We start from the raw sequence: 27,695 nt of genomic DNA, 5'->3' as shown, positions 1-27,695 counted from the left end.
TAGATGTACGTATTTGTGCAAGAGTTTGTTCTCATTCATTACACATGCAGCTCCTCTATTCTCAGAGGTAAAAGGTTCACGAGGGAAATGAAGATAGTCTTAATGGAAAATATTTGGTAATGAACAAACAGATTGTTTTCATGTTAGACCCCACTCAAATGTCCTCCGTTTTATACCAACTTGCAATAAGCCAAGATCCAGAGATAGTACAGTTGGATAAAGTGCCTGCCTTGTGTGCAGCTGTCCTGGGTTCAGTCCCCAACACCACATACGTTCCCCTGAGCCCCTCCAGGAGTGATCCTCGAGCACAGAGGAATAAGCCTTGAGCACTGCTGATTGGTCCCCAAACCAACCCCAACCTCCCCCCAAGGAATGCAACATTTCAATGAAAACAGTGCAAATTGATTGCAAAGTTCCCCCCCCCAAAAAAAAAGATGGACCAAAGCATAATACAGAAATTAAGAAGTTTGCCTTGCATGCAACTTACTCCCAATTTAATTCCCAGAGACATGTATGAGCAGAGCTAGGTATAGTCCTCAATACTGCTGGATGTGGTCCAGATTCCCATCCAACCCCCCAAAACAGAGAGATTGTAAGAGTTTAATGAAGATAGTGAACAATGAATAACTGGGAGAACTACTTAAATAATATGAAACATTGAAATATAAGGATACATTAGATTTAAATTCCTCCTATTAGCAATAGGAGAAGACCCACCAGGATGAGAATATTATGGGCTCTTCAGCTTAAAATGATTGAATACAAATGGATTGTTAGAAACTCTTGAGAAAGTTGGAGCCCTCTAAAGTTTTTGTTAAAATTATAAACTATTGTGCTGTAAAAGATAAAATTAAAAGTTTTTAGTTTGAATTATGACAAACTGCACTGTAGCACTGTCACCCCGATTTTCATCGATTTGCTCAATGAAACCAGTAACATCTCCATTATGAGACTTGTTACTGTTTTTGGCTTACCGAATACGCCACGGGTAGCTTGCCAGGCTCTGCCGTGCAGGTGGATACTCTCGGTAGCTTGCCTGGCTCTCCGAGACGGACGGAGGAATAGAAACCGGGTCAGCCTCATGCAAGGCAAACGCCCTACCCACTGTGCTATCACTCCAGTCCAAACTTGATCCTTTGTTTATGACAGACTTGATCCTTTGTTTATTCAGAAAGCTATCATGTTATTAAAATAACAGCTTAAACTTTGTTGAATATAAAAGGAAATAATAAACTGTTAAATTTCTTTGTGTTTTGCTGTGGGACCCTTCCCGGTGTGGGGCTGTGGTCTCATTGCACCCGAGACTCCTGCATGCCAAGTACGCACTGGAGCCCTTTGAGTTTTCTCATTAGACCTAAATTTCATTTTTCAAGATAAATTCTCAAATCAGACTTTCTTCCTGCTTTGTTTTTTTTCTGTGAAACTTTTTCTGTAAGGGGTTCATTTTAGTGGTATTTTCCAAATATCAGTTTTCCCCAACTAAAAAAAGTCCTCTAGCTAGCTAGACCTGAGTATCAAGAAAGAGATTAGTAGAGGAAGAAAATTCAGGAATAAGAGATTGTGGAATAGGAAACAAAAGCATATTTCTGCATTAAATTTATTCTTGGTGTGTCCAAAACTGTAATTTTCATCCTTTTAGAATATATCCCTTTATCAGTGTTTCTTTAATCTCTTGAACTTATTGTCATCTTTATATCTTAATCCTCCCAACCTCTCCTGTTACCAAATAGCCATTGGTGGTTACTTACCACCATCTTTTTGCTTTGATGTGTATCAAGTTTGTTCTTGTCACCACCATTATTTGAGTCGCTGCTTTTTCACTTGAACTTAATAGTCTCCTATGTGTATTTCCCATCACTGTTTTCCTGCTATCATTTCCATTCTTTGTACTGCCAGTACAATCATTTTTCGCACCTCATCCCATGTCCCCTTGTTCTGAAATTTTTGATGACTTACCCAATGACACTAAGACCCATTAACACTTTCATCTAATTTTTATCATTTATTTCATTTTATTTCAGTCATTTATTATTCGAGTAAACAAGATTTTAATATTGATTTCTGGGAAAGGCACCATGACAGGCATTTGGGAATTATGGATGAATTAATAGATGATGTTTCCTTCAGATATAGCACAGCCTAATCAGCCATATAAACACTCACAAAAATGCATAGTAAAGAGCTGGAGAGATAGTACAGTGGGGAAGGCACTTACTTACCTTGCTCGTGACTGACCTGGGTTTAATCCCGAACACCACTAGGTGTGGCCCAAAACCAAAACATATATGTATCTAGTCATCATTTTATGGGGTGACAAAACTCTACCTGATAGAATCTAGGAATACTTAATAGAGAAGGGGCAACATTTCACCCATATTAATAAAAGATGAAAGAGTAGGAGTTCATTAAGTTTATCAGGTTCTGGGTTGAGGAATGAAGGGCGTCGGCTGAGAAAATGACGAGCGCACTGACCCTGGGACGTGGTGCATAGTTGGGGTACAGTGTGGGCATTCAGGAGGTCGTGAGCGGCTCTCCTGATGGTATTGTGTAGTACTTGAAGCCCTCTACAGGAGACGGGAGTGTGGAGTCCAGAAATGGAGTAGGACAGAAAGTCATGGATTCTCTAGTTCTGAAAAATCTTTTTAATTAAAGATTAGGTTGTCGGGGCTGGAGCAATAGTACAACGGGTAGGGCATTTTTGCCTTGCACGCACTGACTCGGGTTCGATTCACAGCATCCCATATGGTCCTCTGAGCACTGCCAGGCGTGATTCCCGAGTGCAGAGCCAGGAGTAACCCCTGTGTATTGCCAGGTGTGACCCAAAAAGAAAAAAAAAATTAGGTTGTCGAGGCAGGACTGGTGAAAATGGCTGCTCTTGAGGCGCACTTGCTGTGCACCAGGTACTGTACGCAGTACCTCAAATAAACTTCCTATTTCCATCCTTATAAACACCCATGGGGTAAATACTAATGTTATTTTGAGTTTGCTGTTAGGGAAATTTTAGGAAAATGGGAAACTCATAGAGTTGGTAAAGTATTGACCAGGGCATAAAACCTACTTGGCGCTCTCTCTCTCTCTCTCTCTCTCTCTCTCTCTCTCTCTCTCTCTCTCTCTCTCTCTCTCTCTCTCTCTCTCTCTCTCTCTCTCTTCCTCCCTCCCTCTCTCTCTCTCTCCCTCTCTCTCTCCCCTCTCTCTTTCTCTCTCTCATTTCGTTTTTTGCCTTTCAGGTCACACCCAACGATGCTCAGGGGTTACTCCTGCTCTGCACTCAGGAATTACTCCTGGTGGTGCTCGGGGGAGCATATGGGATAACTCGTTGGCTGCAAGGCAAACACCCTCCCCGCTGCACTATCGCTTTGGCCCCCTAGATAGCCTTTCTTATGCTCTGCCCTACTGCCCGCAGTAGAGGCATCGAGAGGGAAGGCTGGAGAAGTAGAGAAGACCTAGGCGTCTTCACTGGAGGGATAGTGTTTATTCCCTGGTTTAGGACTGGAGAGATAGTATAGGGGTAAGACTCTTACTTGCCTCGCATGTGGCAGACCGTGGTTCTGTCCCCGAAACCTCATAAGGTCCCCTGAGCAGGAGTGACCCTTGAGCATAGAGCCAGAACTAAGCCCTGAGCAAGGCTTAGTGTGACCCAACCTCTCATCCCCCCACCCAATAGGAAATACCAAAGGAAGTAGAGAGGACTTTTAGAAATAAATTGTGGTAACTTTCACGGACTAGAAATATAACTCACTGGGCTGGAGCACATGCTTTGTATGACGGGGCCTCAGGTTTGACCCCCAGCACTGCATGGCCCCCTACCCACTGCCAGGAGCACTGAGCTCTGAGCCAGAATAACCCCTAACCGCTGCTGGCTTTGCTCCCTTCCCACTGCCCCCAGTTTTTGAAGGGACTAGAAAGATAGGACAAGGGTTATGGTGCTTGACTTGCATCCTGATTCAGATCCTTGGGACCACACATAGTCCCCTGAGCACGGCCACATGTCACTCCAGAGCATGGCCAGGTGTGGCCTAAAATAAAAATCAGAACATAATGATTATCATTTTTATTTTGAAATAAATGACTTTAAGATGTCTGTGGATACTCCCCTGTTTTTTCACTGTTGGAAAGCTAGGAGCAATTGAATACAAGTCACAGTATATGTAAATTTTAAAGCAGGTAGAAACCCCCCACCCCATGAACATTTCTCTTAGGATTCCCTTTTCTAAAGCCCGCTTCAGAGACATGAGAGAAAGTAGTGTGGCAGAAGCCAAAGGGACAAAATGGGTTTCGAGAGGCTGAAGGTTGTCATTTGTCCTAAAAACACACAGCTGAAGTGAGACTGGCAATCACTGTTGGCCTGCGCATTCACTGAAAGTGTTTCTTAAAGGTCAGTGGAGAGGAACAAGGCAGGCTGGGATGTGGGAGTCCGTTTTGAGCTCTGAGAGATGACGAGGGGCTGGGTGGAATTCAGTGGGGAGCACCCTCATTCTGTGGGTGAGGCCTGGCGCCACCAGAGAGAGATGAAAGAGGAATGGCCAGGGGGGTCACTGACTGAAGCAGGCCAAGGAGCTCGGTCTTTCGCATGAGACCTCAAGCATGCTTTTCACTTGGAGGAGCGAAGCCGGTGGGGAGGTTGAAATCATGAGGAGTGATTGATGTCATGGAGGGTCCACCGAGACCCGGAGGAATTGAAGGTGGACATACCTCCCTCTGCGGCTCTTTGCAGGCTGCATGACCTTGAGCAAACAGTTTCATGTCTGTCTCTTATAGTGGCTTGAAAATGCTTGTTTTACGTGGCCCATGATAGGAGTTCAGAAAATAGAATATCACCCTGTGAATTATCACAGAGTTAGGACACAAGGTTCTCTAGACAGGTTTTCTCTCTCATGCGAAAGGGGAGGGGGAGGACTCAGAGCCGAGGATATGGCTCAGAGTGCTTGAGTAGAGCCCTGGGTTCGAGTCCTGGCTTCACATGGTCCACTGAGCTGGGAGTAGCCCCCAAGGACCACCTGGCATGGCCCACATCCCACCCTTCCCCAAAAAAAGAAAAATAGGAAGCTTGGAGAAGGTTTGAAATGGCCAGTCTTAGACCCCTCCATGACCCTGTTGGACCAGAGCAAGGGGGCCGGAGGGGCTCACGAGGCTGGAGCAGGCACTGCGCGGCTGCCGGCAGAGGGCAGGCCCCGCCACCGGGCCACGTGGTTCCTGAGCACTGCCAGCTGTGGCCCCCAAGCCAACAAACAGTGCATCTGAGGTTTCAAAATGAAGGGTAATGCTGGGTGTCCGGGGAGGTACTCCGATACTGAAGCACGCGCCTGGCATTCGCAGGAGCCTGGGTTTGGCCCCTGGCACTGCTCAGTGTGGCCCAGGTGCCCCCAGCACCACTGGGGAGATAGTCGGTAAAGGTGGTGGCTGTAAGCATAGAGACATGGAGTCGGGGAGGTGGCATTTCTGCATTGATTTGTTTGAGGGGCTGTTGGGCTACACCAAACACAGCAGCTATTTAAGGCTTAGGGGTCAGTGCCGGGGATGGAACCAGGCTCAGCCGCATGCAAGGCCAGTGTCTTATCCCCCGTCCTGTCTCCCCAGCCCTGTCTTGTGTTCCTGTCTAGTGAGCCTCTTGCTTTTCTTAACGAAGCTCCTATTTATGCCCCAGCCCCAGCTCACCAGCCATCTCTTCAGTCCTGCAGGCTTTTGCCCTTTGAATTTATGTAGCACTAAGAAATCTGTCATCCTTATCATTTCTTTGACATTTGCCTGAGCAATTTTGACATCTTTTCTTGTTTTCTGTTGGTGTTTTTTGTTTGTTTTTGGTTTTGGGTGGTACTTGGCACTTACTCCCCATAAAATGTTTGTAGTTTGCTCTGTGCAGTGCTCGGGGGAGCACGGTGGTCCTGCCTGGCATGAAACCTGGGCTCCTCATGCACACTTGTGCTCCAGTCCTTGAGCTACCTCCCAGTCTTTTTATTATTTTCTAAGCTGCTGTTCTTTTGTTGTTATGTGTGTGTGTCTCACCTCCTCTTAGATTATAGGATCTGAAGAACTCAGAAGGTTACTTAAACTACCAGGATTTTATATTTATTGGTAGCCACCTAATACACCTAACACGTAGTATCTTGTTTGCAGCAGCCATATGCGTATTGATTATTCTGCAGAAAATGTTGGAGGCTTTATGTAATGTATCAGGCATGATATAAATACAGCTGTGAAGAATTGACTGTTTTCGTTTTAGCCTCTAGCTTAAAAATTACCTAATTATCAGGAGCCTAGTTCGAGACACCTAGGACTGTTCAGTCTTTATTACAGTTGCGCTGAGTAAAGTGATGATAAAGTTCTGCCTTTAGAGGTCTATAATGCGCAGTCAGCAGTAGACTCTTCCCCACTCACAGCTTTGGAGTGAAAAACTATATGGATTTCTTTCCTTTTAAAATTTTTTTTCTTTTTCTTTGGTCTTTTGAGCAGCACCTAGCAGTGTTCAGGACCTACTCCTGATGTCCAGGTTCACTCTTGGTGGCACTCAGGACATACGCCGTGTTGGGCTCAAACCCGGCTCACTGTAAGCACCTTATCAGCTGTACTGCTCAGCAGCGCAAAGCTGTATTTTAGTAACAGAAAAAACCCTCGTTTGGTTGGGCTTTTTCCCCTACTGGTGTGTCCTGGCGCATTCATATTTTTGTGATTGTAATCAGTGTGCATATAATTGTATTCTTTTATTATATTGTAGACATTTTATAATTCAAAGCTCATAATTGTTTTAGTTTAGCACAATGCTTACTAAATCACTATCTTAATTTCTTTAAGCAATATGTCCATATGTCTATAATAGGGAAATTATTTCTGATTTTTTTTTACTGTGGTGGTAATGCTACACTAAACATCTTTGTGCATGTTATTATTTCTCTGAATTACTTCCTTAGGGAAAATCCCCAGAATTGGAATTACAGGATCAAAGGGTATGAACATTTTATGGCTCTTAATATGTGCCAATGGTGGAGGTTTTTGTTCTTGGTTTTGTTTTGCTTTTTTTTTTTTTTTTTTAAGAATTGATACAGCATAGGTTTGAATTACCTGAATTGGATTGCAGCATTTGATCAGGACTAATAATCTTTTCCATATAGGGTTAGGTTGGCAAGTGCTTCTGAATTTTTATTTTATCATGTTCACTCATTAATTCCATACTCTCTTGTGCAGTAATTGTAAGACAGGTATTATTTTGAATTTACTTTTATTTTTATTAATGCTTAATGGAAATTTGTGTTAACTACTTTCATACCCTGTGCTTTGAATAAATATGCATTACTATTTATTTGTAGGACTTGATTAGAGACCAAGGGTTTCGTAGTGATGGAGGTAAGTAGTGATTTTAATTTAAAAAAACAAACAGGGGAAAATGCAATTGCTTTGCTGCTTCTTTCCTTTATATTTGCTTCTTTCGTGAAACACAGACACAGAGAAAAATGTCTAGAGAAGACTCAATTTTTTGTGTTCTTTACTACTTAACATCGATGTCTAATAGAGCTTTAATTTATTACATGAGTAGAGAGAAAGGGAATCTTCAGTGTTTAATCTACAATTTTCAAGTGTTATCCTGGTAGGATCCTTAATTATTTTACCCACTTTATTAATTCCAAACCATCTCCAAAGCTGAAGACACTAAACTACTTCTGGGAGTTTCAGTGATAATTAAAGATTCAGCTTGGAGCCAGTTAAAACTTGAAGTTTCTAAGTAATTCTTTGAGAGAGAAGCCCTCGAATCGTCTGTCGCAACTCTTCAGCTTGACAGACCTTGTCCGCCACTTCCCTTCAGCCTAATAGGAGGGTTTTCATGTACCTTTAATCAAATGGCCACCCAGAGTTTTCATCTGATGCTCTAGTGACCAATAAAATTGGGCTGATAAGAAAACGCTGGTTAAGAAACCACTTCTTAGATTAGAATTTGCCCTGTATGTATTTTCTGAGAGAGGGCACTTGGAAAGTACCTTGAAGTTTATCTTCCAGGTAGCCCTCCATGCGTTCCTTTTCCTCAGCCTAGTAAGAAGACCCGTAGTATCCGCGTGCCTTCGTTAGAGCAGGTCTCCAGCTGCAGAATACCTAAGTCCCACTCGAAGATTTATTTTTAATAAACACTAGAAATCACTTTTATTCTGTCTCTAAATACATATGGAGCTATGAGAGTAATGAGAACCCTGCATGATGTACTGTGGCCAGAGTATTTACTAGAGCACATAGTGTCTAAAGATTTCTTTTTTCTGTTTGTTATTCCATGAGCCTACCATTACTGTTGCTGCCAGTTTGACTTGCATATGTCGTAAGAGCTGTGGCTTTGGATAATTCTGCCCAATGCATCCAGCATTTAAATGTTGCCATCATGTTAGCATGACAGAGTTAATTTAGTTGTAAAAGCTGCCTGCTTAGTACTGAAATCAAGTGGCATTTCATGTCCTTTTTATGAGTCACTTAAAGAACTTAACTGGGATTTTGTGAAAACTGAGCATATTTTTAAAACATCCAGAGCTGTTTTATGAAGCTTAATGAGGCTTCGACTCATCTTATTTATTCCCATGACTTCTTTCATTTCTTCTGTGTGTCTGTCTCCTGTGTCTGCCTGCCCCTCTCTTTCTCTTCTAACAGCCCCTTTGAACCAGCTGATGCGCTGTCTTCGGAAATACCAATCCCGGACTCCCAGCCCCCTCCTCCATTCTGTCCCCAGTGAAATAGTGTTTGATTTTGAGCCTGGCCCAGTGTTCAGAGGTAGTTGGGCTCTTCTTTCTTGTTTTCACCCCAACCAAACTCAGTCCAAACTCCCAGCAGAGCCTGTGCCTCACCCTCACAGCGTGCGTGTGAGTGTGAGAGAGCCCCTTCTCCGTGTCTGCTTGGCCTGGCTGACCGCTCTGCCTGCGCCTCTCTCAAGCTCTGTACGCTGTCTGTCCTGAAGTCTGAAAGCAAGAACATTCTGGGCTGACACTGTCATTGGGGCTTGGAGACTTCCAAAAATCAGTGGGTGGAAGTAATGGGGGGTGGGGGAGGGAGAGACGGGGATTTCATCCCTCTGAATCCCTTTTATTTCGTTCATTTTGGTGATAATCTTGAGGACTGTTTCTAGATTTTTTACTATTACTATTACTAGACTATTACTAAATTATTTTGCTTTTAAAAATATAAATATATGTGTAAAAGAAAATGGAAATCCCTATTAATGAGATTTTACTAGACTTTGGCCTTTTCTATGATGTCAGCAGTGTTGTATTCTTAATGTACGATGTGTCTAATTTGTATTAAAAGTAGGGAGCTTTAAGGGGCCAGAGCCTTAGTACAGTGGGTACCTTGTATGTTGTATGCAGCTGACCCAGTTTTGATCCCTGGCATCCCATATGGTCCCCCAGGCACCGCCAGGAGTAATTCCTGAGTGCAGAGCCAGGAGTAACCTCTGAGCATTTCAGGTGTGGCCCAAATACAAACGTAAAGGTAGGGAGCTTTTTAAAAAGATGTATGTTTTACGTATTTTGGCATATTCAAGAGGAGTTGAGTTTTATGCTTTCACTCCTGCCCTAACACAATAAAAAGATTAGCTGTATAATTTCATTCTCCCACTTCATCTTCCGTAGTTTTATTAGTGATTGAATTATTGGTGATTCGATTAAATTCTTTATTTTTGGTGTTTTTTTTGTTTGTTTGTTTGGGGGCCACACCCAGCAGTGCTCAGGTATGACCATGTGTGGGCCGAGTGATCAAAACAGGATTGGTCATTTGCAAGGCAAGTGTCTTACCTGCTGTACTATCCCTCTGGCCCAGATTTTTTTTATTTTTAAGTAAAAATGGAGGCAGGCATCTTAACAAATATTTTGAAAGAATTCTGTTTACTGGCTCTTGTTAGTTAATTGTTGTCCCTTGCTCTAAACAGTGATAGCGATAGTTCAGATTTTGGCTCTCTCAGCACACTTGTTTCTCAGGAACTCCCCAGAATGGGCCAGGAGTCACACAGTACCCGCTGGTGTAGTCAGAGGAATGCCATGTGGTACTGAGCAAATCAGAGCCACAGAACTTCACCAAACAGTCAGAGCTTTATGAGATTGAATTATCGGGAAAGATAGAGCACAGGTTGTACTCTACACTAGATACCATTTTCTTCTGGAAAATTGCCCATGGAATGATAAAAATTTCAGTTGATAGCATATGACATAGTACTGATTGATAGATTTTTTTTTTGGGGGGGGGGAGTCGATGTTCAGGAGTTATTCCTGGCTCTGTGCACTCAGGAATTAATTCCTGGCTGTGCTCTATGTACCGTATGCGATGCGGGGGATTGAACTTGGCTCGGCCACGTGCAAAGCAAACGCCCTACCTGCTGTACTATCGCTCTGGCCCCAGTACTGATAAATTTTTTGCATCGATTTAACATTTATGTATTGTCATTGGTATCGTGTCCTTTGAAAAATGGTGACTTTTCTCCACCCCCTCCCCGAAAATAGTATTTTTAAATCCTTGAAGTCTTTTGTTAACATATATGCAAATATCCCTTGGCACTGCAGCCCTAGTGGCCTATACTCAGTCCCACTAGGACTCGTTGCATTGAGTCCTTCTGAACCTGCCCTGCTTTAATTCAGGATTTTTGCCCTTAGGTCAGCATTTGGGAAGGTACTCGTCAGAAAGGTGTAGAGCCTTGCCGAGCAAAAGTACTTCCAGAGAGTAGGCTCAGCTGGGCTCACTCAGCTGGTAGAATACTTGCATTTGTAGTTACTTTAGACTTCCTAGAACTTACTTTCTGAAAATAGAGTTTTCGGAAATTCTTGGAAAGCCTGCTGGGCTTCGTTTTTATTAATTTTATTATGCAAATAAAAAAACATCATTGTTTAGTAGCATAAACTTCCAGGAGCCATTGAAACTGACAGATGTCTCAGTTTTGAATTATGATATGTAGGATTTTTATTCCTTTATTAACGTGAAAGGGCCAGATATTTTCCACATTAAGGCCATTATAGTATGTTTCAATTTGGGAGTTTCCATCTTTTTAATACTGTTTGGCTGTTGAAGAAAAAGAATTATAAGCTAATTTATTAATTGGCTAAAAGTCCTTTTAAAAATTGTGGTTCTAATAAGCAAAAGAGGCCCCTTTTTTACCTGTCCTGTTCAAAAGATGATCTATTTGAACATTTGCTACATTACTTAAATGAGTGTAACTCTCTTCCCACTATCAGCCCCCAGTAAATTGCTCTGCCCCATCCTCCCTTAACGGATGCATTTTTTTCTCTCAACGACAGGATCAACGACAGGATTGTCAGCCACCCCCCCTGCCTCATTACCTGGCTCACTTACTAATGTGAAAGCTTTACAGAAATCTCCAGGACCTCAGCGGGAAAGGAAATCGTCCTCCTCCTCAGAAGACAGGAATCGAATGGTAAGAGAACATGAAACCTCTCTTTGGACCTACATGTTCTTCTCTTTTAAAAAATCACAACCAAATGCAATGCCCTCTTTTGCATATAACTTCCTTGATGTGAGAATTGTGTGCGTGTACATGACATGCAATTTTCATATCAAGTAAGTTTAAGAATTAAACTTTTTTTTTTGCTTAAAATACATTCTCACTACACTGATTTTTGTTCTCAACTCAAATACAGTTAACTAACAGTAGTTTGAGAATAATAATAGTAAGTTAATTTTTTAAGAAGCATGATATGCATAGATGTTCTAGAGGGCTAGAATTCAAATAATTAACAAATTGCATTCTTTTCTATATGAAAATTACTCTGCTACAAAATGAGTCTATGCTAAAAACTAAAATTTTGGCAACAACATATGTTGGACAGTTGAATTACCAAAATGGTTATGTAGATTTTTTTTCTTATTCTGCATCAGATAAGATATTTAAAAAAACTTTATCCCTAAAGTAGAATAAACAGTTGATAAATTATCAGCAGTCATCATATATAATATGTTAATTTAAATTTTTGGCCTTTGAAGTAAAAAAATAATCACATTTAGTATTTGTCCTGCCCCCTACTAATTCTTCAGATAATAAAAGGGTGTTCTAGTTACATATAATCTTTTTCTACCAAATAGATTATGTTTTACTAAGTTGTTTCTATCCTGATAATGACTTTGTTCTTAATTTAAGTTGTTTAGTATAGCAGTCATATTTCTTTATTCTTGGAGAGTATCTTACTCTCTCCCTAAGTGAAGAGAATATATCCCTTTAAAGCATAGGAAAATAGGCCAGAGTTAGTACAGTGGGTAGGACGTTTGCCTGGCACACAGCTGACCCGGGTTTGATCCCCAGCATCCCATACGGTCCCCCGAGCACTGCCAGGAGTGATTCCTGAGTACAGAGCCAGAAGTAAGCCCTGTGTATGACCCAAAAAGAAAAGCCAAAACTCAAAATAAAAAAGCATAGGAGAATAATGTTGCTTATAGGCTTTCCTCTTTTGTTTGCTTTCTTGACTCTTGCCCTGTTTTTGTTTTCTCAGAAAACACTTGGAAGGAGGGATTCAAGTGATGATTGGGAGATTCCTGATGGGCAGATCACTGTGGGACAGAGAATTGGATCAGGATCATTTGGGACAGTCTACAAGGGAAAGTGGCATGGTATGTATGTAATATGATGACCTTCTGCCAAGTTCTATTGGGGTATGTTTAAGTTGTGTTTAAAATAGCAAAGAGCACAGCCAGATGTGGCCCAAAATGCAAAAACTAAAATATCGGAGGAATTCTTCACTGTTTGTGTTAGTAAGGCTGTGGCAGTGGCCAGGGTGCCCCCAGTGACTCTCAGTGTTTGAAGGCCAGGACCTGAGGATGCTGCTCAGGCCTGGCAAGCTGGGAGCCACTCAGGACACTCAGCGGTGCACAGGTACCTCCAGGGCCGCGCCAGCAATGCTCAGAGAGTACATGTTGCCTGGGAATTGAACCAGGGTCGGCTGTGTAAGACATGATCCTTAACCCTGTGCCATCTCTCCAGGCCCTTACTAAACTATTTTGATCAGATGCAAAAATCATCCAAATGTTTCTATTAAAATTATGGGTTATGTTTATATTGTAATAATACTTTTTAGTAGTAATATTTCTAAAAAAGATAGGAGTCTATGGGGCTGGAGTAATAGCACAGTGGGTAGGGCGTTTGCCTTGCACGCGGCCGACCCGGGTTCAATTCCCAGCATCCCATATGGTCCCCTGAGCACCGCCAGGGGTGATTCCTGAGTGCAGAGCCAGGAGTAACCCCTGTGCATTGCCTGGTATGACCCAAAAAGAAAAAAAAAAAAAAAGATAGGAGTCTCCAAATCTCTGTTCTAAAATGTTTTATTTGTTCTGGAAGTTTTTTCTTCCAAAAATTTTATCTGTCCTGTGCTCGCTTCGGCAGCACATATACTAAAATTGGAACGATACAGAGAAGATTAGCATGGCCCCTGCGCAAGGATGATACGCAAAAATTTTATCTGTCCTATAAATCATCACTGTCATCCCATTGCTCATCGATTTGCTCAAGCGGGCACCAGTAATGTCTCCATTGTGAGACTTGTTACTGTTTTTGGCATATTGAATAAACCATAAGTGAGTATTAAAAATGTACTCACCCAAGGAAAAATGGCCAACAGGAAATAAAATGTCAGCCTCACTAATTACTAGAAATTTAGAAATTCAGGGACTAGAGAAATAGCACAAAGGGCTGAGCACTTCTTTGAATATAGGAGCCCCAGGTTCAGTTCCCAGCATCTCATGGTCTCCCAAGCACAGAGCCAGGCATCACCCCCAATATGACTCAAAAACTAACCAACAAAATGATCACACAATCATGTGATGCCGGAATCAAATCTTCAAACCTGATTCAGCCACTTGCCAGGCAAATACACTACCCACTGTGTTTTCTCTCACTCTCTCTCTCTTCCCCCACCCCATCGGTTTTATTTATTTATTTTTAATTATTAATTATTTTTATTTTGCTGTTAGGGTCACATCCAACAAAGCTCAGGGCTTACTCCTAGCTTTTCACTCAGGGGTCACTCCTGGCGGGCTCAGGGGACTGTGTCTGGTGCTGGGGATCAAACCCTAGGTCTGCTGTGTGCAAGGCAAGCACCTTACCCACTGTACTAAAATTCCAGCCCTCGGGTTTTATTTTTAATGTTAACTAGCCTGATAAAGAAGTTTTGCTGTTTTGAACCTATTGACTAGTCTTTTTTTTTTTTGCTTTTTGGGTCACACCTGGCGGTGCACAGGGGTTACTCCTGGCTCTGCACTCAGGAATCACTCCCTGGCGGTGCTCAGGGGACCATATGGGATGCTGGGAATCGAACCCGGGTCGGCCGCGTGCAAGGCAAACGCCCTACCCTCTGTGCTATCGCTCCAGCCCCATCACTAGTCTTAACATAATGCTAAAAACGGCATCCCGTTTAATATCGTTTAAAAAAAAAACAAAAAACAGAAATAGAGCCAATGTGACCCTACACCAAAGTTAATAAACAGCCAGGGAAATACTCTGAGTACTTAACTGATAAACTCAATTTTCAGGAGAAACACATAGTTGGCTGTCTTTGGATTGGTGTTTTGAAGTACTATTTAAGGGAATATTATTGTTAGTTTGCACTTTATCATTAGAAAAGTGCTACAGTTGGGGGAGTTAAAGTGTAATTTATGTGCAAGTCATGGACTTAAGATAGGGACTTAATTACTTGATTGGAAATAATAGCCAAGAATTTTTTATGCTTTAACTCTTTTAAAAATGAAATGACATTTGGCATGACAATCCCTTTTAGGTGACGTGGCAGTGAAGATGTTAAATGTGACGGCACCCACACCTCAGCAGTTACAGGCCTTCAAAAATGAAGTAGGAGTACTCAGGTGAGTGTGCCCGAGTGACCCTTTCCCAGACAGGAAGCGGATCTGCGTGTGTTCCATCTTGAACTGGATTCTTGAATGTGGCCTGCAGTATGGTTTCGCTGAGAGTGAATCGGTGAAAGTACTGTGTTCTTTTTGTTTGGTTGCCCACGTGCAGCAGTGCTCAGGGACTGCTTTTTGGGGTGTTGCTCGGGGTCGCTCCCAGGCCTGTTTGGAGAACCTGGTATGGAACCCACGGCTCCTGCAGAGGATTCACAGCAACCCTCTGACCCGCCTTTCTCTGGCTGCAGAAATGGGGCGTCCTGGTCCCGGGTAATAATGCTTATGTTTCAGGAAATGATCATCTCAAAATTCTAATTTATTAGAAGCACATTTAGAAATTGTACCAAGTCGGGGGCTGGAGCGATAGCACAGCAGGTAGGTCATTTGCCTTGCACGCGGCCAACCCGGGTTCGATTCCCAGCATCCCATATGGTCCCCCGAGCACTGCCAGGAGTAATTCCTGAGTGCAGAGCCAGGAGTAACCCCTGAGCATCACCAGGTGTGACCCAAAAAGCAAAAAAAAATTGTACCAACCCCTGAAACTTGAAGAAATTCAATAAACAGAAATCTGTTCTGGCAAGGACACGCCCTGCAGGGAGAGGCCCCGGAGCTGCAGCTCGGGCAGTTCGACCAGACAGATACTTGGTCTGCCGAGTATTCAGGGAGTAACAGACTTTCTTGCTCTTGACTTGGTTGCTTTTTTTTGATTTTGTGGTGCCTTGGGGTCATTGAACCACATCTCCCAGCCTGAACTGCCTCTGTTTCATTCCAGAGCAGAATAGGAAAACCAGTTGTAGAAGTTACAGGAAATGATTTGGTCTCAACCCCAGGCAAACTTTGTTACTAAAACCACTGAAGGAAAAGGAATGGGAGCATAGGCCACTGTCAGATGAATTTGCCTTAATTGAAGGTGTTTAAGCCTCTCAGGTAATTTTTTTTTAAATAAAGGTATTTCTGAAGTGTGAACCACGTGGGATGTTAGAGCAGACATTTGCTAAAATCTTTTCTGATTCCTCTTTCTTGCTATTTTTAAAAATACCTTCTTCTGACAACATTATCCTGATAAGTCAATTCATTTTGTTTTGTTTTCAAGATTTACTAGAATTTGTTGACATTTCTTTTTTTTTTCTCTCTCTCTCTCTTTGGGTCACACCCGGCGATGCACAGGGGTTACTCCTGGTTCATGCACTCAGGAATTACTCCTGGTGGTGCTTGGGGGACCATATGGGATGCTGGGAATCGAACCCGGGTCAGCTGCGTGCAAGGCAAATGCCCTACGAGCTGTGCCATCACTCCAGCCCCTTGTCGACATTTCTTGTCATGTTTCTTTTCCTAGGAAAACTCGCCATGTGAATATCCTCCTCTTCATGGGCTACTCCACCAAGCCGCAGCTGGCCATCGTCACGCAGTGGTGTGAGGGCTCCAGCTTATATCACCACCTCCACATCATCGAGACCAAATTCGAGATGATCAAGCTCATAGATATCGCCAGGCAGACAGCACAAGGCATGGAGTAAGTTTCCTTCTGTTCCATTCCTAGGGATTGCTTGTGAAGGTCATTAAGTGTTTTCCAAGATTTTAGCCTGTTTTCTTTTTGGTTGTCTTTTTAAATTAAATTACTAACAACATATGGGCACGTCTAGCTCACGGTTAGTGGGTATAATAATAAGAAAATAGAGCAATCTCTCTTTAGTATCAAGTTTTTGATGACTGAATATATAACTGCAGATCATGTTTACCATGCAGTAAAATTACTTAGCAGTAATTGGGGAGTGGGGAGGGACTCAAAAATAGAATCGCAGAAGTCATAAACAACTATTCAATATATAAAACTATTGTTTATTCCCCTTTACACTGTTCTAACTGCTCAGTTTTGTATTGCAAAATGATCAGTTAATAAAGCTAAAATAAAAATCTGCATTCTGATCCTTTTTGAGGATTTCAAGTTGTGTTGTTTATAACCACTGAATCTTGCTGTGTAATTGGAAAAATGAAACATGACTTTAGGGCTAAGCTCAGCCATAGAGCTTCTGCCTTGAACACGTGAGGCCCTGGCTTCGATATCCCTGGCACCACAATAAGAACAGAAACAGACAAAAGGTTAGTTTATAAAATTATTGTAGGCCAAAATAGGAAACTGACTGAGAAGGATAAATTACGCGTGCATGCAAGTCTTAAATGTAAATAGGTAGATCAGTTGTGGGAGCCACTGGCTTTTCGCAGTAACTTCTTCCAGCTCTGTGCTCCGAGATTGTTCCTGGTGGTGCTCAGGGAACTGGGGAATGCCAGAGATCAAGGGCCTCGTCTATGCTCTCAGTTCTGTTGCCTTATCTGTGTCTGGCCCCAGATGATAAATTTGAATACATTTCAAAAGCACTTAGGGCGGGAGAAATGGTACAGCAGGTAAAGTGCTTGCCCTACATGCCATTAACCCCAGTTCGATCCCTGGCACCCCATTTGATCCCCAGCGTTACCAGGTGTGATCTCTGAGTGCAGAGCCAGGAAGAAACCCGGAGCACAGATGGGTGTGGCCTAAAACCAAAACAAAGCAAATTTCAAAAGCACTTGGATGAGGAGTCTAAGAGCTGATCAACCAGGTTAACCCAGCTCAGCTCCCCGTACTTCGCGGTCCCCTAGCTCCGCCAGTTGTGTCCTACAGGTACCCGCACGTGGCCTGGCCCGAGCAGCGTGACATCTTAATCCCCGCTCTGAGTGGGTTGGAGTGGCCCCCAGCCCCTGAGGACTGCTGGGGAGGCCCTCCAAAAATACGAACATTTTTTTTTATTTTAAAAAACGGGGAAAACACTTAGGTGGGGCCAGAGAGAGTATAGCAGGTAAGGCTCTGGCCTCGCATGCAGCCTACCCAGATTCAATCCCCAGCATTCCATGTAGTCCCTCAAGACCCCCAGGACTGATTCCTGATTGCAGAGCCAGGAGTCACCCCTGAGCACCTCTGGGTGCGGCCCAAACACACACACACACACACACACACAAAATTTTTTAAAAAAGCATGTCCTGGGCTGGGCAGGTGCTGGGACTGAATTCAGGTCCCTCCACCTGCACCTTAGCATTGAATTAAAGCTGCAGATTGTATGTGCAGACTCTGGAGATTCTTACTGCATCCGGCACCATCGTTTACAGTGCTGTTAATGACCAGGGCTTCCTGCTTCCTCACAGCCTTCCAGCAGCACATCCATCAGCGTCCCTTCCCTCCCGCACTGTCCCCACGTCCACCCCTCTGTAGTTCTTACTCACACCTCCCGTGATGTTCAGATTGCTCTCACACATCTTTAGTCACGGTTTTTTCATGAAGCAGACGTGTTTTCCTTTTCACCGATACGGAAACTCCGGCTCTGATGACTTCTCCGCGTCACTGTGTAGTCAGCGGCCGCGGGGCCGGGGAGCTGGCCTGGGTTCAGTCTCTGGCCACACACACAACAGAAGAGGTGTTTCATTCAACTTCTCTTTTCCTGATCTAGGCTCTTGTGATCTTTTATTTTACTTTTGGTTTTTGGGGTCACACCTGGTGATGCTCAGGGGTTACTCCTGGCTTTGCACTCAGGAATTACTCCTGGTGGTGCTCAGGGGACCATATGGGATGCTGGGAGTTGAACCCGGGTCGGCCGCATGTGCTACCACTCTACCCGCTACGCCCTACCCGCTGTGCTGTCGCTCCAGCCCTTCTTTTACTTTTGGTCTGGGCTACACCTGACTGCTCAGGGATCCTCCTGGCAATGCCCTGAGGAGCGTATTCATGGCAGGCTGGGGATCAAACCTGGGTCTGCCACTTGCAAAGCAAGCAGCTCCCTACCTGCAGTGCCTCACTGTGCTATCCACAGGGTGAAATTTCAATCATCTGTGTTACATACAATGTACCCAAAGTAGTACCACCTCAGCAGATGGTTTGTCTGCACTGCTGGGGATCAAATCCAGGGCCTCGCACAGTTGAGCCTGTGCTGTACCCACTGAGCCGCAAGCCACTGTTCTAAAATTAGAATACAGGGCAGCTGTGTGTTAACACCCAGACTCTGGCTCATGATCACAGTGCAAATAACAAGACTCAGAGCCAGAATGACGCCTCCCACTGACCTGCCTAAGAGAGGGGCCGGAGAGGGTGGGCAGCGGGTAAGCCACTTGCCTTGTATGTGGCCAACCTGGATTCGATCCCCGACACGACCTATGTTCCCCTGAGCACAGAACCAGAAGTAATCCCCGAGCACCACCGAATGTGGCGCCCAGAACAAACAAAAACGCAGTAAACCTGCTCATATAGTGCCGTACTACCTGACTCTGTAACATTCCTACTTACCCACTGAAAGGAATCTCAAAAAATAAAACACAGCCTTTCACTAAGTTAGACCACATCTGTTTAAATCCGAAAGCTCTTTTATTAGAATCCTATGAAGGGAGAGAACCTTTTATAGGTTAAAACAAGCAAACAGGGGGCTGGAGCGATAGCACAGCGGGTAGGGCGTTTGCCTTGCACGCGGCCGACCCGGGTTCGATCCCCGGCATCCCATATGGTCCCCCAAGCACCACCAGGAGTAATTCCTGAGTGCAGAGCCAGGAGTAACCCCTGAGCATCGCTGGGTGTGACCCGAAAAGCAAAAAAAAAAAGCAAGCAAACAGAATAGCACAGGTGAGAAACAGCCTCCCCTCTGCTCTCCCCAGTCTCCACATTATTTCCGTGGCCAGACACGTTCCCTCCTTGGGGCTTCTGTCCCTGTTACTTTCTGTTTGGAGCACTCAGGCCACAAGTATCGATAGAGCTTCTCCCTTACCTCTCTCTATTCAGAGGTCCCCTTTCAAAATGGGCCTTCTCGGGCTCGAGGGAGAGTTCAGTGGGTAGGGCACTTGGCTTGCGTGCTGCTGCTGACTTCAGTTTGGTCCCAGGTGCCACATTTGGTCCCCCGTGCACCACCAGGAGTGGTCCATGGGAGCCGAGCGAGGAGTAAGCCCTGAACACAGCCAGGTGTGGTCCAGAGCCAGATCAGCCTTGTCTTGATCATCTTGTCTGATTTATTTGTCCCTAGCTACCCTCTCACTCTTTTTACCTTGGTCTTTATTCAGACATTTAACACCCAGTTCCGTGTGACAGTTGTTTCTTGTCAGCCACTCTACTAGAATACAGATGAGAACAGGGTCCTTTATTATTTCCTCATTGTTTTGTCCCTGATGTCTACTAACTAGGTTCTCGTCTATGCTGAGTATGTCGTATGTACCACCTAAGTAAAAATAAATGAAGGATGTCTCGAAACAGCAGATTCTCGATAGGTTTGTCTTCAAGAAGAGAGAGAGGCCAAGGGGCTAGAGCGGGTAGGCCATTTGCCATGCACGCAGCCACCCGGGTTCAGTTCCCAGCCCCATATGGTCCCCTGAGCACCACCAGGAGTAATTCCTGAGTACAGAGCCAGGAGTAACCCCTATGCATCGCTGGGTGTGACAAAAAAAAAAAAACTGGCCAAAGGTGTCAGAATGGGACAGTAATGAAGAATTGTTTTTCCTAGCCCAGGCTAACATTCTAATTCTATCTGCCTTTTAATTTTTTTTTTTTTTAAAGGCAGTTGGGGTGAGAGGGGTAGTACGGGGTTAGGGTACTTCCCTTGCATCCTGCAAACCCCAGGTCAGTCCCCAGCACCACATACCCTGAGCACCACTGTGGGGTCATTCCGAGCACAGAGCCAGGAATTAGAGTACTGCTGGGTATGACCCCAAACACACAGACAGCTGGAAACAACAGCAGTGGCGTTTGGCGGGTACAGCACCAGTCAGGGACATCAGGCCCGAGCACCACCAAGACTCACCCCTTGTCTTTATGTTGCAGAAACAAGCGCAGGTTTCTTTCTGGAGAGGACCAGGAGGCGAAACAGCTCTGTTGAGGGAGTATGAGCAAAAAGCCCGTAACAGCAAAGAAAGGGATTCTGCAGCCCGGAGAGGGGTGTGCAGGCAGCCCCGGCACGGAGGGCGCCAGGAGGGTCACCCGCGTGGACTGAGCTGAGCTGCTTTCATAGGTCTCTTGCCAGCCTAGGGGCTGACCAAGGACTCTGAGCCTTGGGGGTTCCTTTGCTCCCGTCTTCGTCTCCCCGGGATCATCCCGCCCTAAGTGATCTCAGGACAAGGCCTGGTGTTTGTCTGGAGCTGGCAGCGGTCTCCTGGCCTGAACATCTTATTTCAGAGCTTATTGTCTTTCCAAACATTTGCGCTGCTGGGGGAGGCTCCAGCCCAGGTCTGGTGCGTACCAGGCGAGCACTCGGTCCTCAGGCCCCGCCGTGTCTGCTGCTGGGTGGTCGGTTTTATGGCTCTCTAAAATATAGTGCCACAGAGATCATCGCTGTTAACATATTTGCTTCTTTGGGCCATACCCAGCGCTGCTCAGGACTTACTCCTGGCTCTGCAGTCCGGGGACCACATAGGGTCCATGGTTGTCCACGTGCAGGACAAGCACCCTGCCCCCCCCATACTGTTGCCCCGGCCCCTAAAACATCGTGCTCAAAATACACACTTGGCAGGAAGTTGACAGTTGTGAGTCTAGGTAGAGGGACTGAGCGCTTGTCTTACTATGTCAAAATTCTTGCTCCTTTCTCGTTATGAAGAGGCGGTGCAGGACTGGAGGGAGAGCTCAGTGAGCTGGGCTCGTGCTCTGTGTTTCAGGGGGAGGTGACGGGGTGGACAGCATGCCTATTCCTGTCACTCTTCAAGGGACTTCGTGCAATGCCGGGAATCACACCACAGTCTGCCGAATGTCAAGAAAGCACTAACCACTGAGCTCTCTCCAACCCTGAGCACAAGTTATACACTGGTGCTTGAGTTTGGTCCTCAACACTTCGATCCCGGTGGGTGATGTCCTCTATGCCCACCTGGATGCTACACTCAGCAGGCTCCAGTCTGAACCAGGACCCAGAGGTCTCCTCCCACCCCACCCCTCCCCACCCCCCATCTTTACTCTTTCCCCGCCCCCTCCCCCCCCAGGGGTTCAAAGGAGGGTCTTTTGCATGCAAGGGTCCTGTACTGTGTCTTACTTCCTGTACTGTCTCTGCCCTACAGGAGGGTCCTTTTGGAGCCCTCTGCTCTCCCACGCCATCACGACACAGCTCTTCCTTAGAGTAAAAATTCCCAGAGGAGTCATTGGCTGTCTCTCTCCGCCCCTCCACCATGGCCCCGCCATTCTAATCAGACTTGCACAGAATCCTCAGCAGCCTGAATGTGGGCCCACCCCAGTGGTTAAATTCTTAGTCCTCCCTCTGACCGCCAGAAACAAGCATACCCCAGTCCCTGAATCCCGTCCCTAGGCCCCTGCTATTTAAAAATGGCTCTCCAGGGGCTGGAGCGATAGCACAGCAGGGAGGGCGTTTGCCTTGCACGCGGCTGACCCAGGTTTGGTTCCCAGCATCCCATATAGTCCCCTGAGCACCGCCAGGGGAAATTCCTGAGTGCAGAGCCAGTAGTGACCCCTGTGCATCGCAGGTGTGACCCAAAAAGCAAAAAAAATAAAAAATAATAAATAAAATGGCTCTCCAAGGGCTGGAGAGCGGGCTTTGTGCAAGGGACCATGCCCCAGTTCAGTCAGCACCGCCTGGTCCCCAGGCACTGAAGGAAAGCTGTGCTCTAAGGAGCACTTCTAGAAAAAGGAGATTTTTGGTTACACACCAGACCTGTTGGGTCTCATCTCTTTCGCAGCCTGACTGGGATGTAAGTTCATAAAAAGCCAATTTCTTGATTAGCACGTTCCCCTGATTCTCCTTCTCCGGTTAGCTGCCGCTCCTCCTCTCCCTGACCTTTCTAAAGGTTGGACTGCCCCGGCTGCTTCCACCCCCTTGCTGATCTCATGCCAATTTGTGGCTCTAAGCACCGTTTAATTAGAATTTCTATGCCAGGCGCCAGCCCATTGATTTCCTCTGGACTCCAGGGTGTCAGGGCCGCCTGCTCATCTGACGGGCCGCGCATGGAGTGTGTGTAAGCGGGGCACCTGGGCCTCCCTTCAGGTGGGCTCTGAGGTTTCCCTCCCAGTAACTGACAGCTCTGTTCTTCCAGCTGCCCGTTTCGTGTTTCCTCGTTACCTTGAGTTCTCTCTTTTACCCTCACACTAGAGCCAGTTCATTCCCAACAACCGTTCGGGCTGCTGCTCCCGTGTGTCTAGAGGGAACTGGAGGGAGGGCAGTGGGCAGGGCACTTGCCTTGCTTGCAGCCGATCCGAGTTCGATCCTTGGCACCCACTGTGCCAGGAAATTCAGCCCAGGACATCATCGGACGTGGCCCCCAAACCAGATATCTGCATGACTTTTACCTGCTTGCTTACGGCTTAGGGGCTACTGCTGTGCTACTCCGGAGCTGGGCTGGGGAGTGCTCTGGGAACCAGGTGGTGTCAGGTATTGAATATTGAAGCAGGGTCCGCCACGTGCGAGGCAGACACCCTGACCCCTCTGCACTGTCTCTCCAGCCACGTCTGGAAGCGTTGCCTGACTCAAGCCGCCCTTCACGCTCCCCTGGGTTCTGGCCCCACCTGTACCAGGCTGAGTTGCTTCCCAGCATGCCCCAGAGTCCTCCTGCTCCGGGGCAGGGTAGTCCCGAGTGTTGCTTAGCTGAGTACACGCTGCCGGCAGAAAGGAGAAGGGGCCGTCAGAGCCGTCGATGCTTTAGGCTCGATCACTTCCCCCGGAGAGAACGGGAGTCCTCCGAGAGGCCTTGCCCAGCGCAGACCTCAGCAGCGTCTCTGGCCCTCTCCTGGCACGGGAACACGGGCTGTGCCCTTGCTGGCCTTTCACAGGTGCTCGCTGGCCCTGCATCCCTCCCTCACCTCTGAGTGTTCGCGAGCACTGCCTCCGAGAGCCGCCCTCCTGCTCGGGGATGGCACTTCAGAACGCAGTTGCTGACACATTGTGTGAGCTTTCTGTGAACGTGTAGGAGGTGAAGGAAAGGCCTCATACCATAGGCCGTGAGTCCAGAGCTGAGAGAATATATGTAACAGTAAGCAAGTTCCATGGTGAGAGGAAACATCTTGGTAACACTTCAAGCCAATTCAGTGCTCAAAAGCAATGCCCTTACCTGCTGCGTCTTTGATCCTATCAGAGGTGCTCTGGGCTCCAGATTCTTCCATGGACAGAACTGCAACTGTTCCTTTTTAGGGGATACAGGGTGGGGGGTATTGTTGTTTGGGAGCAGCTGTGCTTAGGATTTACTCCTGGCTCTGAGCACAGGGATCACTGCAGGGGGGGCACTCAGGATACCATATAGGGGACCCAAGCAAGCACCCTACCCTCTGTACTGTCTCTCCAACCCAGAGTTACTGCGTTTTGCATGCCTCACAAGGAAACACAGGGCTATGAAAGCAGATAACCTCTCAAGCACTATGAGGACTGCAAGTACAAGAGGGTGGTGGTAATCCTGTTACATTAAAGATGTTTTATGGCTTGAACCTTTAAAATTTTAGTTTTTATTTTCGGGCTACACCCAACTGTGTTCAGGGCTTAATCCTGGCTCTGTGCTTGGGATTACTCCTGGTGGGGCTCAGGGGACCATATGGGGTGCTGGGAATTGAACCCAGGTCAGCCTCTTACAAGGCAAACACCCTCCCCGCTGTACTGTCTCCCCAGCCCTGGCTTATGCTTTTCTTAGACTTTGTTGTACTTCAAGTTGTAGTCAGGGGTGTGCATTATTTTCCTTTCTCCACATGGATGTCCAGGAATAGTTTATTGAAAAGTCCAGTAGTACCAGGAATATTTATTGTAAAGATGATCTTTTTCCCCATTTCCTTTACCATTGTAAGTAGGTGGTATGGTTCTGATTTTGTGTTTGGTTTTTGTAAATGAAATTTTTTAAAGTGCATGATTTTTTTTTTTTTTGCTAGTCTATCACTACCATGTAAGTCTGTTTATGATACCCTTTTGTTTCTGTATTTTTGTTTGTTTGTTTGTTTGGGGGCTACACCCAGCAATGCTCAGGGGCTACTCCTGGCTCTGCACTTAGGAGTTACTCCTGGCTGTACTCAGGGGACCATATGTGATATCAGGGATCAAACCAGATTAGCTATATATAAGACAAGCACCCTACTAACTATACTATCTCTCCAGCCCTGTTTATGATATTTCTTATTTATTTTATTCAGGCCAGCTTTCTACTTAGAAGCTATGATGGGAATATTTTCAAATGTGTACTTAGCTCTCTCCAATGCAGCTCAAACATAGAAAAATCATAGATATATCTTCATGTATTAAAAGACTGAATGTTGTTAAAATGTCAGTTCTTCCTAAATTTGTATAAAGATGAGGTAATCCTATTCAGAATCTCAGCAGATTGTAGCCAAGCACATGCCAAGAATGAGGCCTAAGTTTGATCCTTAGCACCTCATGGTCCTTCCCAAAGCATTTCTAGGAGTGACCCCAAGCACAGAGCTAGAAGTAGCACCCAGCACCAGTAGGTAGGTATGACCCCTACCCCCCCAAAAAAAAAAAAAATCTAGCTTTCCTTATATCTGTGTATGTGTGGAGGGGGGATGTGTGTATATATTTACAAATTGGTCCTAAATCTTACGTGGCAATCTGACTGATTGGAACAGTCAGACAATTTTGTAGAACAAAGTTAGAGATTTTCTTCTCTTTGATGTGGCTGGAGAGAGAGAACAGTGAGTATAGCACTTGCTTTGCACATGGCTGACCCAGGTTCAATCCCCGGCACCCCACATGGCCCGCCAGTCTCCCTGAAGTGATCGCTGAGTGCAGAGCCAGGCGTCAGGCCTGAGCTCTGCCCGTGTGCCCCCAAACACAGTTTCTTCAATTTTGAGATTTCAGGGCTTTCTTTTTTCAGGGTGAGGGTGGGATGGGAATCGAACCAGAGTTGACTACATGCAACACAAGTGGCTCGACCCCTCTACTCTCCCTGGGATTTCTGGACCTTCTGTTATATGAGGATAATCAGGATAGTGGGATTGGCTTACGACGGATCTGTAGGAGCAGAGCGCTAGGACAGCAGGCAGGGTGCTTGCCTTGTGCTTGGTCACTTGGTCAGGCTGGCTGTAGGGTGCTTGCCTTGTACTTTGTCAGCCTGGCCTCAACCCCCAGCACCCTCTGTGGTCCTCTGAGCCGTGTCAGAAGTGATCCCTGAGCACTGCCGGGACTGGCCCCCAGATTAAATTAGTAGTAATAAGCTACAGACTCAGAAAAAATGTTTATGTAATACATTTTCTGACAAAGGGCTTATCCAAAGCTTATTTCTTCATTAATTTGGGGAGGAGGGTGTTACACACAGCGATGTTCGTAGGTTACTCCTGGCTCTTCACTCAGGAATGACTCCTGGCGGTACTCAGAGGACTGATATCAGGGATTGAACGCAGGTTGGTCGTGTGCAATGCAAGTGTCCTACCTGTAGAACTGTTACTCTGACCCCCGGGGAATATATTTTTATTGCTTTAGGGAGAAGAGAGCATCTCCCTCCTCCCCCTGCACCACCTGCTGTGACCCTGGCGCCAGAGGCAATAGAAATAAGACCTGTTCCTCAGCAGGAGGCTTACCAGGGTGGGGGACACTGGGACATGGTGGAGGGAGCTGACACTTGGGGAGGGTGTGTTGCCGGAATGTTTTAGGCAGGAAGCTGCCATGAAGAGTTTAGTAAACCATAGTGCCTAATTTTTTTAATTTAAATGCATATCAAATTGAATCTTGAAAATAATTATCATTTGATTAAAATTTTAATGATTTTTTACTTTTTAAAAAATGTAAGAACAAAGAAAAACATGTTTTTATTTAAAAAATGAAATGTATATAGGGGGCTGGAATGATAGCACAGCGGGTAGGGCGTTTGCCTTGCACGCGGCCGACCCGGGTTCAAATCCCAGCATCCCATATGGTCCCCTAAGCACCGCCAGGGGTGATTCCTGAGTGCATGAGCCAGGAGTATCCCCTGTGCATTGCTGGGTGTGACCCAAAAAGAAAAAAAAATGAAATGTGTATAATTACCAACCTCATGCCTAGTATTTAACTAGAATTTAAATAGAATTTAACTAGAATATGAATAAAAATAAATTAGACATAACCCTTTACCCCATGTACTCAGCTAAACCAGTTTCCAGGGATAAGATAGTTGACTTAAACATACGATTTCGCAAAGGAGCCAGAGCGATAGTACAGTGCCTAAGGCACACAGCTGACCAGGGTTCAGTTCCGAGCACTGCGTATAGCCCCAAGACCTTCCAGGGACACAGGCAGGTGTGGGCCCCTCCAAAAAAATTATTGAAAGTCATATAGCAGAAGCTTTAACAGGGAAAGTTAGCTTCTGTTGAGCTAGGCTTAGGAAAACTTCACTCTGGAGTTAAGATCTGTGTTCTGTTGTAAAGGTGGGCGTGAGGGGCTGGAGCGATGATAGCACAGCGGGGAGGGCATTTGCCTTGCACACAGTCCACCTGGGTTCAATTCCCAGCATCCCATATGGTCCCCCAGGAGTAATCCCTGAGTGCATGAGCCAGGAGTAACCCCTGTGCATCGCTGGGTGTGACTCAAAAAAGAAAAAAGGAAAAAAGGTGTGAATAAGTGGAGAATAGTGTAAAGTTTATTTGGGGTGTGGATCTAGAAGTGGAGAATTGACCAGAGGTCAAATTAAACACCAAGGTATATTTTATAGGATAAAGGATTGAAATGAAAGGTTTCTATTGGTAAATGGTAGAAATAAGCAACGTCTTTTCAAACAAGATTGTGGTTGTGCTGTAATAACAATATATTCCTGTAATCCTAAATTTGTGTAATTTATTTTAATATTTCTTACCTAAAGCCTTTATCACAATTCACAGCTGCAGTGATAGCATAATTCTATATGTTTGTTTATACTACCTATGTCTGTAGCCTTTGTCTTCAGCA

At 45.4% G+C, this 27,695-nt stretch overlaps 1 protein-coding gene and 1 non-coding gene across 4 annotated transcripts in view; both read left to right on the top strand.

The window, feature by feature from the left end:
• Window positions 1-27,695, top strand: part of BRAF (B-Raf proto-oncogene, serine/threonine kinase) — a 158,241-nt gene that overhangs the window by 106,553 nt on the left and 23,993 nt on the right. For 2 of the 3 annotated variants that reach the window (XM_055124026.1, XM_055124027.1), the window contains exons 9-13: window positions 7,302-7,338; window positions 11,247-11,383; window positions 12,453-12,570; window positions 14,730-14,814; window positions 16,190-16,366. In XM_055124026.1, the coding sequence (XP_054980001.1) occupies window positions 7,302-7,338; window positions 11,247-11,383; window positions 12,453-12,570; window positions 14,730-14,814; window positions 16,190-16,366 (554 nt within the window). Of the gene's footprint in view, window positions 1-7,301; window positions 7,339-8,619; window positions 8,740-11,246; window positions 11,384-12,452; window positions 12,571-14,729; window positions 14,815-16,189; window positions 16,367-27,695 lie in introns of all 3 variants that reach the window. The other variant, XM_055124025.1, reaches the window with a different exon arrangement.
• On the top strand, window positions 13,324-13,430 carry LOC129401325 (U6 spliceosomal RNA). The gene has a single exon (XR_008628256.1). It is a non-coding gene; the product is annotated as a U6 spliceosomal RNA (small nuclear RNA).

This window comes from Sorex araneus, chromosome 1, assembly GCF_027595985.1.
Source record: "Sorex araneus isolate mSorAra2 chromosome 1, mSorAra2.pri, whole genome shotgun sequence".
Lineage (NCBI taxonomy): Eukaryota > Metazoa > Chordata > Mammalia > Eulipotyphla > Soricidae > Sorex > Sorex araneus.
This window is presented reverse-complemented; position numbering and strand designations above follow the sequence as displayed.